The sequence below is a fragment of the Microcebus murinus genome, chromosome 5, assembly GCF_040939455.1.
Source record: "Microcebus murinus isolate Inina chromosome 5, M.murinus_Inina_mat1.0, whole genome shotgun sequence".
In the NCBI taxonomy this organism is placed as follows: domain Eukaryota; kingdom Metazoa; phylum Chordata; class Mammalia; order Primates; family Cheirogaleidae; genus Microcebus; species Microcebus murinus.
In genome coordinates this window covers 95685268-95701203 of record NC_134108.1, presented here as the reverse complement: position 1 = coordinate 95701203, position 15936 = coordinate 95685268, and the positions used below count along the sequence as shown (strand labels likewise).

General features: G+C 34.2%; 1 protein-coding gene across 1 annotated transcript; it reads right to left on the bottom strand.

The window, feature by feature from the left end:
- Window positions 1–15557: 15557 nt before the first annotated feature.
- LOC142871021 (beta-defensin 110-like) lies at window positions 15558–15936 on the bottom strand. Its single transcript, XM_076003580.1, has 2 exons — window positions 15919–15936; window positions 15558–15710 (listed from the first exon to the last, which is right to left on the bottom strand). The coding sequence occupies exons 1-2, from the start codon at window positions 15934–15936 to the stop codon at window positions 15558–15560; spliced, it is 171 nt and encodes a 56-aa protein (XP_075859695.1).

The window sequence follows — 15936 nt, the reverse complement described above, 5'->3', positions numbered from 1 at the left end:
TATCTTTTTTATAAAATCACATATGAAAGCATTGTTCTTGAGTGATTTAGTATAGTCATAAAACATTGTTATTGCAGAGTTAAAATTAGCTGCCTAATCAATAATAATAATATCTTAGTACAATGGATGTGCTTATTTAAGTTATTTAGTTTCAATATTTACTTCTTCCAGTGTATAAGAAGATGTTTGTCTTCCACACCTTTAGAAGTGTTTTTAAGCTCAGGGCTATAGATTTGTGGTGTAAGTGAAGCATGAATTGTAGAAAAGAAGAAAGAAGTGTAAAGAAGAGAAGCTTTACATGTGTAGATTAATATATCGTGAGACAGAGAATATAAAAGAAAGCTATAGCAAAGTAGACAGGGCCCATTCTTTTTTATACGTTTCAAAATACTAATCTGAAACTGTGTCCAGTAACCATTGCTTAATAGCCATATATGCAATGCATTTTAAAAGTGTATTTCATGTGTTGTTAGTTATGCCTTTTCCTAATACCTGCATTTGTAAGGCCATTACTTAAGTTGAGGAAAGATGGCATTATATAGCCATTAGAATATGGTCATACTTTTTGGTATTATCTATTCAGTGTGCAATCTCAAAGTAAGGAAATTGATGTGGTGATTATAGATTTAATTTTTTTATTTCAGCATATTATGGGGGTACAAATGTTTAGGTTACATATATTGCCTTTGCCCCACCCATCAGAGCTTCAAGTGTGTCCATCCAGCAGATGGTGCTCACTGCACCCATTGGGTGTGAATATACAGATCCCCCCTCCCCCATCCCATCTGCCTGACACCCAATGAATGTTACTACTATATGTGCACTTAAGTGTTGGTAAAAGTGGGCAAACGGCATGAACAGAAACTTTTCAAAAGAAGACAGAATAATGGGCCAAGAAACATATGAAAAAATGCTCAATATCTCTAATCATCAGGGAAATGCAAATCGAAACCATAAATGAGACATCACTTATCTCCAGTGAGAATGGCCTTTATCAACAAGTCCCCAAACAATAAATGTTGGTGTGGATGTGGAGAGATAGGAACACTCATACATTGCTGGTGGGACTGCAAATTAGTACAACCTCTGTGGAAAGCGATATGAAGATACCTCAAAGACCTACAAGTAGCTCATTTGATTCAGCAATCCCATTACTGGGCATCTACCCAAAGGAACAAAAGACATTCTATAAAAAAGACATCTGCACTTGAATGTTTATAGCAGCAGAATTCATAATTGCAAAGATGTGGAAACTACTCAAATGCACATCAATACATGAGTGGATTAATACAATGTGGTATATGTTATAGCATGGAGTTCTACTCAGCCACAAAAAACAATGTTGATCTAGCACCTCTGTGTTATCTTGGATAAGCTGGAGCCCATTCTACTAAGTGAATTAATCATAAGAATAGTTTTTAATTTTAAAAATAGAGTACTGATTATCTATTTTGGGTACACATTATTATTTTCCTCCTCTTCTTATGACTAAATTATAAGTTCATCATAATGTCAACCTAAAATAATCAAGAGGCTCAGAATCCAGAAATAGATAACATCTCCTTATAGTTTCTGATCCCTTAGAATTAGAAACTGAAATATTCTGATAATCATTTTCTCTTAAGTGACGTTTTCTAAAATTTCCTAGAGAGATAAATGGTGGGTAATATAATTATTACTATAACTTTGTTTCAATCTTTATTTAGTAAGTATATATTAAATGCCTACTCTGTCCTAGGTTCCACTGCAGGGTATCCAAATTCCTGACTTTATGGAGTTTACATTCTAGTGAGGTGTGATAGTTAATAATAGCATGAGTAGTAATAGCAATAACAATTAGACTAAATAATATGAATAAATAATAAAACAAAAAGTCAATACTGAACCAAAATAATCTCAAATAAAGACATGAGTGAAACTAAAAAAGAAAACTGGAAGAAAGCAAGTGTTACAATTATAGTTAGTCATACATATACACACATATACAAAAGCCTTTAAAATCAGAAAATAATTTATAATGAGATGCTATTTGTTTCTCTTTTTCTGGCATGGGAATTGATGAGGGCAAAGTAATGTTCAGCCTTCCAAAGCTTAAAAAAGTAATTGTGATTTACCACTCTAAATATAGCTTGTGTAAGAAAGAATGATAAGAGTAATGTCCTAAAAGAGCATATAAGCTGTACTCACAGGTTACTCTTTATAACCCTACTTTCTCTTTTTATTTTTTATAGTTAGCACAAAGAATGGTTCTTTTTAGATTCCTAATAGGTAATAATCAATTTTCATTGAATATTTACTCAATATTGGTTACTGTCTTAATATTTTACATTTATTATCTCAATTAAACATAAAAACCTTAAGAAGTAGGTACTAGTTTTTGTTGTCATCATTTGCTGTCACAATGAGCTAAATGAGACTTAGAAGCATTATTTAATAACTTGTTCAAAGTCGTTGTTCAAGTCATTACCACTGCTGACATTAGATCCCAAAGTTGCCTGACTCTTGAAGCCATGATCTTATCAAGCACACTAGAATCAATAAATTTGTGCACAAACAAATGTTTGGAAAGCAACGAGTCTCTCTAATTTCCTTATATATCTGTTCATAGCACAGCACTACAGCTATTTAAGCTTCAGTAAATGATAGATGACTGATAGACTCTAAAAATAAAAGGTGAATTCATGCCTAGAAGCAGCAGAGAGATTAACTAAATCAGTGGTTCTCTGAACTTGATAATTTTTTTTAATCAACTGAGGCGATTTAGAAAAAAATACACATCCTAGGCAATACCCCTGTATAGTTCCATTTTGTTATTCAGGGATGTGGTCCAGAAAACTGCATCTTTAAATAAATAATTTCCCAAATCTTTCTGATACTTACCCAGGTCCGATACCTCAGATACAGTCAAGCCCTCTACTTTTGTTGGGCATGAACTTATCTACATCATTTCTTCCATTTAAATCTCATTACTTCCCTTCCTCTGATTAAGTGATGGCTGGAATCCAGTATGAAGCATTTTCTTCTTCCCACCAAGCCCAAAAGAAGATGAACACCCCTGTATGGGTACATCTAAGCCCCCTATTAAGGCCGTGTAATTGTGGACAGACCAAACTGAGGGAAGATGTCATTTTACTACTTTCTGGCTGTGTATGCCATGGGCAAGGTGCATTTGCTTTCTGAATAACAGCTTCCTTAGGGATATTGGGAATAAAATTAGTCACCTTTCATAGAAGAAGATTAAATTATGTAAGGTGAGTAGTTGATGGCACCCAAATTAATGCTTCTTCCCTTTAAATCCTTACTCTCTATATTTTGACTGTACTAATGGCTCCAGGAGTCATAAGCCTGTGCTGTGTCAAAACCTTTCATCTTTTGATATTGTCTTTACAGTTCATGAGTCAGGAGACTACGTATGGAGAAAAATTACCTATACGTGTGTGTGCATATGTATGTGTGGATATACAGTAATGTAACTTTTCTTATAGCTGGAAAGAATAAAAGCAAAAGAAGAAAAAAGTAGGATAAAACAACTAAAAACATTAAACCAAAATATCTAAAATACTTGTCTATATTTTCCAGTCCTTATATAAATGTGTCCCTCAATGAAGTTACATGGGGAGTAAAATTTTTCTTCACTTCTCCATAATGCAAAGACTTTTACTGCAGAGTCTATTTTGTTAAAAATGAGCACAATCCATAGAACATAGGGAAAATAGTCTCTAATATGAGATCATACTGTAAGAATTTAGTTTTAAGAATTAAAACCAAACTAAAGAATATGGAGAACTATCAAGTCTATGCCTTACCACTTTGAAAGTGCTCCACAGACTCCCAGAAGTGAAGAAACAAGATTTTTAAATTATTTACAAAGTCCTTTTAATAAAATTCCCTACTTCTGAGAATCCATATCCTTGATAAGTTAACATCTTCTGATAACCCTTGACTGACTGTTTAAGATATAGAATGAACCTATTCTTTGCCCTTGGAAAGACCTGGGCTTGGATCTCTGGCATGCTTTTATGATCTGGTTGATCTTTTTGAAGCCCAGTTTCCTCATCTATAAAACGGTGATTGTAACATCAAATTTATGGGATTGTATTGCATATTAAATAAGATTATGCATGGACCTGACAAAAAGGCATTTATTAATAATTGTTAAAAATTACTGAGTTCTTATCATATGTTGGTACAGTTTGAGACTCTAGGACAGAGCAGTAAGCAAGAGGGACATGGTCACAGCCTTCATGGAGCTTAAGTATAAGTGAAATGAGTCACACAATAATCAGATAAACAAATAAATTATTTCAGATGTGAATTGCTCTGCACAAAATTCAACAGGGTGTTAGGAAAGAGAGCGCCTATCAAGAGAGGCATTATAATAAGTGAGCAAGGATGATCACCACCATCCTGAAAAGCGGGTCACTAACAAAGGGTCTCTTATACAGTGAGACCAAATTAAATAATTCTGAGAGCATAAAGTGTGTGAAGAACAAAAATCAGGCCAGTAAGAATATGTTTACTGATCAAAGGTCAAGATGAGGTCAGGGGATGGCAGAGAATGGATCCCACAGGGCAGATTATTCCATGGTGGAGTCATGAATTTAAGTTTAGTGGATGCCATTTGAGGGTTGAAAGTTCACTATGGCTTCTAGTTGGAGAATTTTCTGGAGGGCCCTAGAAACAGAGTCAAGGAGTGAGGTAATTTTGGAAACTACTATAGTATTCTATGAGGAAAAAGATGGTGGCTTCCATAAGGTGCATCTCTGAACTAATTATCTATCTCTCTCCTTGCTTGCATCTCCTTGTGGCTTTGCTAGGTGATCCTCATGGTGAACCTAAACTTCTACCTTGCAGGTCTGACCACAAATGAGCAGAACCTGTCCCCAGTGTTCTGACTCATTGTCAGATCATTGGTCATTGATATGTATCTGGCATCCCTTCCAGCCTTCTGGATAGCCTTTGGTTGAATTCTCTGTACCTTCCAAAAGAACAATTTCATAATAAGACTTAGCCACGTGGGAGTTTATAGCAGTGGGTATTTCTTTTATCTCATGAAACATGTGCACTTTAGGGGACATTTGCATCCCTCAACTATATTGCCAGAAACTCCCACAGGGAAAATATGTCCGGTTAGTTGAGAGATGAGTAAATTTGAGGAAGAAAAATTGTGAGCATGTGTGCTTGAGAAAGAAGAGAAAAGGAAGAAAAAAGTAACATGAAGAAGAGAGAGAGAAGAAAAGAGAAGAACACAGAAGGTAGGGAAGAAGAAAGGCAAATAGAGACAGATTGATTAGTGGATGGATGCAGCCGTCATGTGTCATGACAACAATGTTTCCTAAACTCTGAGGTGCATGTGACTCACCTGGGTTCTTGTATAAATGCAGCTTCTAGTCCAGTAGGTCTAGGGCAGGGCAGAGGTGCTCCATTTCTTACAAACTCCGCTGTAGTGTAAATGATCCTGGTCTGTGAAGCACACTTTAAGTAGCAAGGCCCTAGAGCACATCATCTGAGCAGGTGCTTATTCTATCACAGTTGTGCTAAGGGTCCTCTCACCAGTGTCACCATAGGGAGGGGAGACCCCCAGGGTGTGGTGATGAGAACATAACAGAAGTGCATTGTTGCAATGACAATTATTCTTTCATCTACCTTATTTTTTAATTTTTTTTTTTTTTGAGACAGAGTCCCACTTTGTTGCCCAGGCTAGAGTGAGTGCCATTGCATCAGCCTAGCTCACAGCAACCTCAAACTTCTGGGCTCAAGCCATCCTACTGCCTCAGCCTCCCAAGTAGCTGGGACTACAGGCACGCGCCACCATGCCTGGCTAATTTGTTCTATATATTTTTAGTTGTACAATTAATTTCTTTCTATTTTTAGTAGAGACAGGATCTCGCTCTTGCTCAGGCTGATTTCAAACTCCTGACCTCGAGCAATCCTCCCCCCTCGGCCTCCCAGAGTGGTAGGATAATAGGCGTGAGCCACCGCGCCCAATCTCATCTACCTTCAGTATATCTTTTTATTATGGTGGAAGTTGGAATAAAGGGCGGGAATATGAACATGAGTTTCAGTTACAGAGTTTTTAGAAAAATAAAATTCTTCAGTCAGTTTCTCTTCCAATCAGTGAAGTGAGTAGCATTTCAGAGAAAAAAAAACATCAATTATGGAAGGATGCAGCTCTCTTCAGCTTTTTCCTTTTCAAGAAGCAAAGGAAAATCCTTAACAAGAATGGTGTTAGAAAAAAGATGCTACCAGTATAAATGAAAATGAGTGATTTAAGTTTAGGTTTAGATTTCAGGCTTGAGTTAAAAATATAAACAGTTAAATAATTATTGTTTTGTCCTAAATCTTAGGGCTACCATTCACTCCTTCCAACTTCTGTCAACCTTAATGTTCTCAGTCACAGGTTTTGGTAATATCCTGTTGAATTAATCATTGATTCTTTATTAGTACTATTTTATCAGCTTTTTTTACTTTCTTGGATCATACATGATAATCTGGAAAGAACTTCAAGAATCCCTTTCTATAGCGTTCAAGGAAAAATTCCAATAAATATGTTAGGCTTATTTGAAGAAATGTATACCAAAAAGAAAGAAAATCTTAGGAATACTTATTTCCATGGCTGGTAGGCTTTATTAAAACAAGAAACAATGAGATTGTATATATGAAGCTCTCCAGAGTTTGTATGAAACATATATTCATATTTATAGTTCACTTGTATGGCACACAGTTTACTTCACTGAACCTTAGAAGCTTATGGAATCTATGGCTTATTGAGGACAAGCATAGCTGAAAAACTTCAGCATCATGCCTTAAAAACATTTTAAAGAGAATCTGTATACTATCATTCAAGGCTTGAGAGTTTTCAAGAATGTCAAATTTGTTAATGATTCTCAGGCAGTCCACTATGAATCTCCGGTTTTCTTTTAGAATACTTTATTAACCTTGTTTTTAAGGTTATCGCCTTAGCATCCAAATAATTTGTGGGAATGTAATAAAGCAATGCAGGAGAAAATTATTGACCCATTTGCCTCTGAGTCATGGAAATTTTACTTTTGGTCACCCAGCCCACGGGTCTCTCATGTCTCTTGCAGGGTCCTGCTGTGGTGTCTGTGTTCTGCTTGATGGCTAGTGTGTTCTCCTTTGAAGTGGCTAGACGATCTTCACCACCCTGTGACTTTCCCAAGAGTTTGTTTCCTACTCTGCAGTTTGCTCATGGCTCTGAGGTTCACTGGTATTTTAGTGATTTTGCACTTCCCACCTCATCATGGGGGGCTCTCATGTTCCATGCTCCTGTTGCTGTCTATTGCTGCTCCAGCTGAAATCTGGACTCCTTTCTTCTGATCAATTTAATGACTCATTTTTAAAGTCCCCAGATGGGATATCACATGCACTCTTATTTTCTTACACATCCCTGGTATAAAAGGTATAATGCTTCATGCCACTAACCTGAAAAGTGATTTTTTCCAATTCTCAGCCTTGCACGAGACTGTGATTTTCCCTAACTGTCTGTGTGTTCATATGAATATTGGACCTACCTGGTAACAGTAAACTCATTTTGGCTAAGAAAGCATCAGGCCTTTATTCTGTTGCTGTTTATCATTCAGTCCCCTCCTATAAGTTCAACTCTTCTTATTCTATGCTAAAAAAATTTCTTATAACTTGGCTTCCCATGTAATTTGCATAGAGGGAAAATATATATTTTTTTTCAAGCCAACACAAATGATTAATAGGCCCTAAATATGACTTATTTATTCTAGTTATGAAATTGACATCCTGCATTAAACATTTTAAGCTCAAATTGTCAGTGAATGTCTTAAATCTGATACTAAAAAATAGACTTTGTGGTAAAGCAGAAATTCAGATGGAACCATGGTGAAATTGTGCAAAGCAATAGTTGCTTTTGAAGAACTCTGTGGAATCAACTTGCAGGCCTTCATAACAATAGCTCTAGCTTGGTAGCTAGAGGCAAAACATTACCAAAATATTTGACATGGACCTATATGTTGCATTCTGTGGCATGAAGCACTTTTGATCTCTGTGCAACTTTTCAGAGCAAAGGAAATTTCTTCATTTTTTTTTTTAATAAAAGGAGATATGCTCATCTGATTTAGCTTATTTAATACGTTAAATTACATGGAAAGCATGGTCAAATAATAATTGATGCTGAACCTACTCTAAGTTAGATTGTATGGGTATGTTATTAATATGTGTTCCAGAAAATGTGTGAAATTCTTAGAAATCTGATAGTCTTAGTATAATGCTATCAGTGATAATTCTAGTTATTATCTTAAAATATTTTATGTTACATAAACAACAAAATTTCTTTTTCAATTGCATTATACTGAACTCTCATCCGATCTTTAACTACGTACATATAAAGTCTTGTCATCAACAGAGAGTTAATCATTTTACTCTAATACTTTCCTGAAAGCTATTACAAGCAACAAGACTCTAAAAAATATACGTTTCTAATAACCTTAAGATCATACCATTGAACTGAGTAAGAATTTCCATAACTGTAATAAAGAAATGGGTTGGTTCATAAAACTTCTAACACACCATCAAGTGGAACAAGAATTAATTCAATACCAAGGAAATGCTTTGTGAGATTTTCATGATAAGTCAACTAGTACTAAAATTGTTAAAATATGCAGTTCTAATATACCACATAAGATTGGTCCAAGTCAAATTACCTGTCATAACCTATTCAATAAGCAATGGCAGGCACCTGAATAGAAGAAAAGAAAAATGGCATTTAAAAGAATGTAAATTCAATGTTAAGCATGGACATTTCGAGGACTTGGGTGTTAGCTATTACTTGAATATAGTCATTATCGAATAAAAATATATTGGTTTTGAAATGCAAATCAAAACCACAATGAGATATCACTTAACCCCAGTGAGAATGGCCTTTATCCAAAAATCTCCAAACAATAAATGCTGGCGTGGTTGCGGAGAGAGAGGAACACTCCTACACTGCTGGTGGGACTGCAAACTAGTTCAACCTCTGTGGAAAGCAATATGGAGATACCTTAAAGCGATACAAGTGAATCTACCATTTGATCCAGCAATCCCATTGCTGGGCATCTACCCAAATGATCCAATGACACTCTACAAAAAAGACACCTGCACTCGAATGTTTATAGCAGCACAATTCATAATTGCAAGGCTGTGGAAACAGCCCAAGTGCCCATCAATCCAAGAATGGATTAATAAAATGTAGTATATGTATACCATGGAGTACTATTCAGCTCTAAGAAACAATGGTGATATAGCACATCTTATATTTTCCTGGTTAGAGCTGGAACCCATACTACTAAGTGAAGTATCCCAAGAATGGAAAAACAAGCACCAGATATATTCTCCAGCAAACTGGTATTAACTGAGTAGCACCTAAGTGGACACATAGGTACTACAGTAATAGGGTATTGGGCAGGTGGGAGGGGGGCGGGTATATACATACATAATGAGTGAGATGTGCACCATCTGGGGGATGGTCATGATGGAGACTCAGACTTTTGGGGGGAGGGGGGAAATGGGCATTTATTGAAACCTTAAAAGCTGTACCCCCATAATATGCTGAAATAAAAAATAAATAAATAAAAATAAATAAATTAAAAAAAAATAAGAATCACTGTGGGGGCAGATGCATGACCAGTGTGTAAACAACTGAGTTATAAAAAGGGGACTAACACACAAAGGGGGGTCCCTGCCCAGAGAAGAGGCCACTGCACTGTCATTCTGGGGGCTCGGACCCTAGCTCCAGCTAGACAATAAAACTCCTTTTGATAGTTAAAAAAAAAAAAAACAAACAAAAAAAACCAAACCAAAGAGGAAAAACAAATGTGGGGCTTACATTAGGAATGACACCAATGGGACTTCTTATCAGCAATATTCTGTCCTATTAATACTTATACCTGTTTCTCTGCATTCTGGCTTTGTATTTCTCTACTTCTACCCTATTAGGGGTTATTTAGTTGAGTAGGGAGAAGGATTATTTAGTTGATGAAATTACCAAACCAACTTTGTAATGGTTGTGTGAATAGAGAGGTAATAACAATCTCATGAAAAAACTGATTGAGATATAGGGATTGAGGGTTCAACTTTTAATGTTATTGTTGTCACAGAAGAAGAATTTTAAGACAATGTTAACCTGTAATAAAATCCTGAATCTGGAATAATGGGAGAAATTCCCCAAAGGAAGAAGTGTAGCATGAACATGGCACCAGAGAAATTTTTATAAATATAACAGACAATTAAATTTGTATCTAGCTTTTGTATACTAGAAAGGTATCTTTCTCTTTATGTTACATATAAGAGAAGAAAGACAAAAATGATAGTCAAGCACCTTTTCATAGATGAGAAACTTTCCCTGTCATTACATTATTTTACATAATTTCCTATGAATTTCTTTACTTTCACATTTTTTGCTTAAGGACAGAAAGAAGCAGAATGTACATTTCTCAAAACAAGAATCCTTTATTGTTGAAGGCACATGTGGAAGATAAGGAATGGTTCAAGCTTCAGAGTTCTAGCTCTGTACTATATTTTTATTTTGTATTCTTCTATTCTCTCAGTTAAATAGTTACTTACATGATACATACATCTAAGAAATGAAAGTACCATGTGAAATGACTGAAGTCAGTAGCTTCAGGCAAATTTTACAGTTGAAGGGACCCTTAAAATTAGGAACTGTCTTTTATTTATCTCTATCTCTCTCAAAGGATTCAACACATTATTGTGGATAACCTAAATTACGGGCATGAAGGAATCTTCAATACAGACATCATGGAGTCAAAAATCCAAGGTCAAATATCATGTGTCTGTGATTCCTTGCTGCAATCTTCACTGAGCTTTTTTGCCCACCATTGAAGAATCTTTAATAAGAAAAGAAACATTCTAACTTAAGAATCTTTAAAGCAGTGAATTGTGCATTTCCATAGGATGTGGTAGGTTTAGCAACTGAAATGAAAAATGATGATTTTCATTCAGTCCCATTTCATGATTCTATGAACTGAACTCCTTAAAATTTTCAGAAGCTGTCCCAGTACTTCTATGAGGGGACATATCTTTCTTTTTTCTTACTTGCTGCTAACAGTAGGCCCAAGGTCTTGGCATTACTTGTCAGCTCTCAGATTGCATGAGACAACATGACGCGAGGAACGTATATGGGGTTAGAGCAATGGTTCTCAGATTTTTAGCATTCATCTGAATCATCTGAAGGGGTTATTAAAACACAGACTGTGGTGCCCCACCTACTGAGTTTCTCATTCCATATGTCTGGAGTTGGGGCTGACCGTGTACATTTTGAAGTTTCCAGGGATTGATGATGTTACTGGTCAAAGGACAATACGATGAGGACCACTAAAGTAACATATCCCTATCCTAACCAAGGTTCACCAATTTTTAACATTGTACCATTTCATACATTTTCTAAGCCTGAGGCTCATCAATTATAGAATGAAGGTATATAATACTACGAGATTTTGTTTGTAACATTCTTTAAATCTATTCTTGTAAGTGTTTAGGTTAATGTACTTATTTTCATCAGAGATGAGATACTATCTAGATGATGATAAATTTTGTTAAAATACAAAATCCATATTGATTCAATTTTGCTATTATTTAAAGTTTATAATTCTTTTATAGAATTAGATTTTTTAAAACACAATCACAATTCAAAGGACTAATTTTCATCAGTACCTCAAAATAGTGTTTTAAATTAGCCAGATTCAAAAAGGAAAAATGTTGATGGGATATTAACTTACAAAAGTGAAAATGCAAATGCATAAATGTATTTTATGTTTAAATTTTTAAATAAATTAGTTAAATTATTTTTTTAAAAGAGTGGACAAATTTTCAGTCATAAAACAAAGTATTGTTCTAAGTGCATGTGTTGTAGATCAACAGATATCTGCTGCAAAATAAATTCTGCTGCATCTTACCTATGAATTAGTACTATGGTCACTTGGAATCTTTTTTTGTGTATATGTAAATATGAAATAAGAATAATAAGTCAGCTTTACAAACGTGGGAATTCAAAAAGATAATATATGTGAAAACAATGCATAAACTTAACAATGTTATATAATTAATAATTAATGTGGTATATGTAAGAATATGTTTATTTAAAAATATATAATCAGTTGGTATATACTACATCAAAATTAATTACATGACTTGTTTATGGAAAGAGCACATTTTATGTAGACTTTCATTTAAACCTCAGTGTAATTAGACATCTCTAGAAAAATAAGGTTCAAAATGAATAAATTTTAATGGGAAAAGAAAAAAATGTATACACTTGGTGTATATTTTGAAGGCTTCCAGAAATCTTAGCTAGTGTAAGGCACCATGGAATGCTCATGTAATATAATTATGCACACTAATAGAGACAACTTAGTAGTTAAAATCTCACAACTAACCCTATATTGTTGAGTCAATGTAAGTTCTTTCAAGGTCTGTGGTATGATTTATACTCTCAGGGAAAATGTTTAGTGTAGATCTTCATATTTCAAGCTAATTAATTTTCCTTTAGTTGACTTCCTCTCCCACCCTAGAGAAGCAGGTGAGAGTATGAAAACATCAGTTTTGGAAGGTTTCTGATCTTGCTGGTCAGATTCATAACTCCTTTAAAATGGCCACATTTCTTCCTTGGCTTGATTATAGTAAATGGTTATTTTAGTACACATTGGTGTAAGCAAATAGAAAAATTAAAAAATTTAAGAGCATTCTGGTTTCTCTGCATCAAATACTAAAGAATGGGAAACACACTTAAGGTGTATTCTACATCATTCGAAACACTGGAAAAGCCTAGATTGCTTACAGGGGCAATTCCAGATCTCTGCTAGAAAACCTCACGCCAACAATTGCTTTTCAGTGGTCAATAACAAAAGACAGGGATGACAGCAGTTTTCTCATCAAATATAATATAAGCATGAAGACAATGGAGCAGTGGCTTTAAGATACAGAAAAAAAAGAACAACAACAAATTGTCAGAATTGGATTTTTTTAATTAAGGAAATATATCTTTCAAGAAACAAGTCAAAATAAAAAAAATTGAGACATAAAAAGCTGAAAGCATTGATCATCAGCAGAAATATTAAGAAATATAATGGGAAGTTCTTCAAATAGAAAAAAATAATAATAGCAGATGGATAATAGATCTAAACAAAGGATAAAGAGCAACTAAATGGTAAATCTCTAAATACAAGGTTTATTCTTATTACTTAAATCACTTTAAATAATACTTAACTAAAGTCAAAATAATAATAATGTACTTATAAACTATATAGCAGTAAAATGTATGTTAACAATGGCACAAAAACCAGGAGGGGAGAAATGGAAGTATATTCTTTTAAGGTTATTATATTAATACTATATGTGAAGTACAGTATCACTAGAAGGGTGAATGAAGAAAATAAAGATATCTACTTTAAATACCAAAACATCCACTAAAGTAACACAATGCATTGTAGCTAATAATCCAACAAAGGAGATAAAATCCTAAAAAATGCAAAGTTAATTGGAAAGCAGGCAGTAAAACAGGACAATAGAAACAAATAACAAAAGGTACAAATAGAAAACAAATTGATAAGATCATAGATATAAACAAAATGTGTCGAAATCACATTAAATGTTCATAGCTAAGTACCTAACTATATGCTACCTATAAAGAAAGCACACCAAATACAAAACACAAATAGGTCACAAATGAAAGGGTGGGAAAATGTATACTATGCTAACATTAATCAAAAGAAAGTTAGACAGAGTAAGGCATAGTGGTGTGTTCCTATAATCCTAGCTATGCTGGAGGCTGAGGCAGGAGGGTTGCTTGAACCCAGGAGTCCGAGGCCATTCTGGGCAACATACAAGAACTCGTCTTAAAAAAAAAAGTGAAAGTTAAAAGAAATTAATACATTTGAAACAAAGAATATCACCAGATATAAAAAGTTCATTTCATAATGATAAAGAAGTTAATTTATTAACAAGAAATAAAAGTCCTGGGCATTTATACATCTAATCACAGGGATTCAAAATACATGAAGCAAAAACTAAGAACTACAGAGAGAAATGGACAATTCCAGTTATAAGTGGTGATTTCAGTATGTCATTTTCAATGATTAATAGAACATAGAGGCAGTGTTATTTCAAACACATTCAAGCAACTTGACCTAATTTAAATTTTTAGATCATTTCAAGAAATAAGAGCAGAATATTTATTTTCAAGTGATGAGAAAACATTTATCCAGATACACCATATTCTGGACCTTAAAACATGTCTTAATAAATAAAAAAAAATCAAGTCATGCTCAGTATGTTCTCTGATAATAATGTAATTAAATAGAAATCAATAAGAGAAATATCTTAAATTTCCAGAAATAGCTAGAAAATCCCAAATATTTGGAAGGTAAGCAACATATTTTGGAATAATTCATGGGTCAATAAGTCGAAAGGGAAATTAGAAAGAGTTTAGGAATTATAAAAATGAAATATAACATGTAAAAATAAGTGTGATGAAGCTAACTTTGCTTAAATAGAATTATTAAATGCCTAGATTAGAAAAGAAGAAATGTCATAAATTAATGATGTCAGCTTCCATCTTAAGTAACTAGAAAAATCAAAGCAAATTAAAACCCAATTAAGAAGAAGTAAAATTAATAAACAATTTTTTAACAATCTGAGAAAAATCAAGAGAAGAATCAAAGTCATTGAAAAGATTAATAAATTTGATAATATTCTATCCAGAATATTCAGGGACAAAAGAGAAACACTATCCTAAATGCCAATATCCAGAATATATGGAAGGATTGCCTGAGGCTTGGAGTAACTAGGCTAGTAACCAGGCTAGTAACTAACTAGCCTGGGTAACATAGCAAGACTCCACCACTACCAAAAAAAAAAAAAAAATTAGCTAGGCATTGACCAGAGGCACGCCTCTAGTCACAGCTACTCAGGAAGGAGGCTCTATCTCTCAGATCTTGTTATTTATTCTAAACTATTAAAATGTACTAACATGTCAAAAGCAGAATAATTGGTTAAATGCATACAAAAAAATCTTTAGACGATTCAAGATTGGAGAGTACCACATTTGAAAGGAAGAAGACACACTTCATTTTTTGTTAAAGAAGAATGGAAGGATATATATATATATACACACACACACACATATACAGAGAGATTTTGGTGTAGCAACAAGGATATAGGAAGATAACTGTGATCCTCATAGTAAAGCTGGCAATAAATTCACATACATATATTTAGAGAGGGAGTAGAGTAACTTAGATACCTAGAATGAAGGTCTGGGGGGAAAGGGGGCAATAATGGGATTATAAGCATACAGTCTGTTCCCTTGCTTGATGAACAATGTTCATCCATGTGAAATACAAACATCCCCAATAAAGTAGAGACTAAATTTCTTTGTATGTAAATAGACATATTTAGGATTTAAAGTTCATATTTCCATTAAATATTGCAATTTTTTTTTACCTACTCTTGAGTAAATAAGTTGCATCTCTGTTCCAAATTTGATGCTTGGTATTACTTCTGTTTTCCAGAGTTTATATGCAGCACTGATTTCTCCATTTAATGCAGTATCCATAATCATATTCATCATCATCACAAAATGTTTTACATATTCCTCTCACTTTTTGGCATCTCTCAAATCTATACTTTGGTTCAAATTCACTTCTGGCTGCAAGCAAGAAAGATGTCTAACATTATCAGTCTTTTATTACTTTGGAGGGGTTTCTTAATAAGGAAAGACAGAGATTGCTTTAGTTATGAGATCACGTGCATGCAAGATGGAAATACGGAACGTCAAGTTGTTTGGTAGCACAATTTGTCAACCATTTTGGAAAGTGACAGAGCCACAAACATTTCACTTGCCTAAAATGTGTATGACCTTATCTTGCAGTTTACATCGACACTAAACTTCAT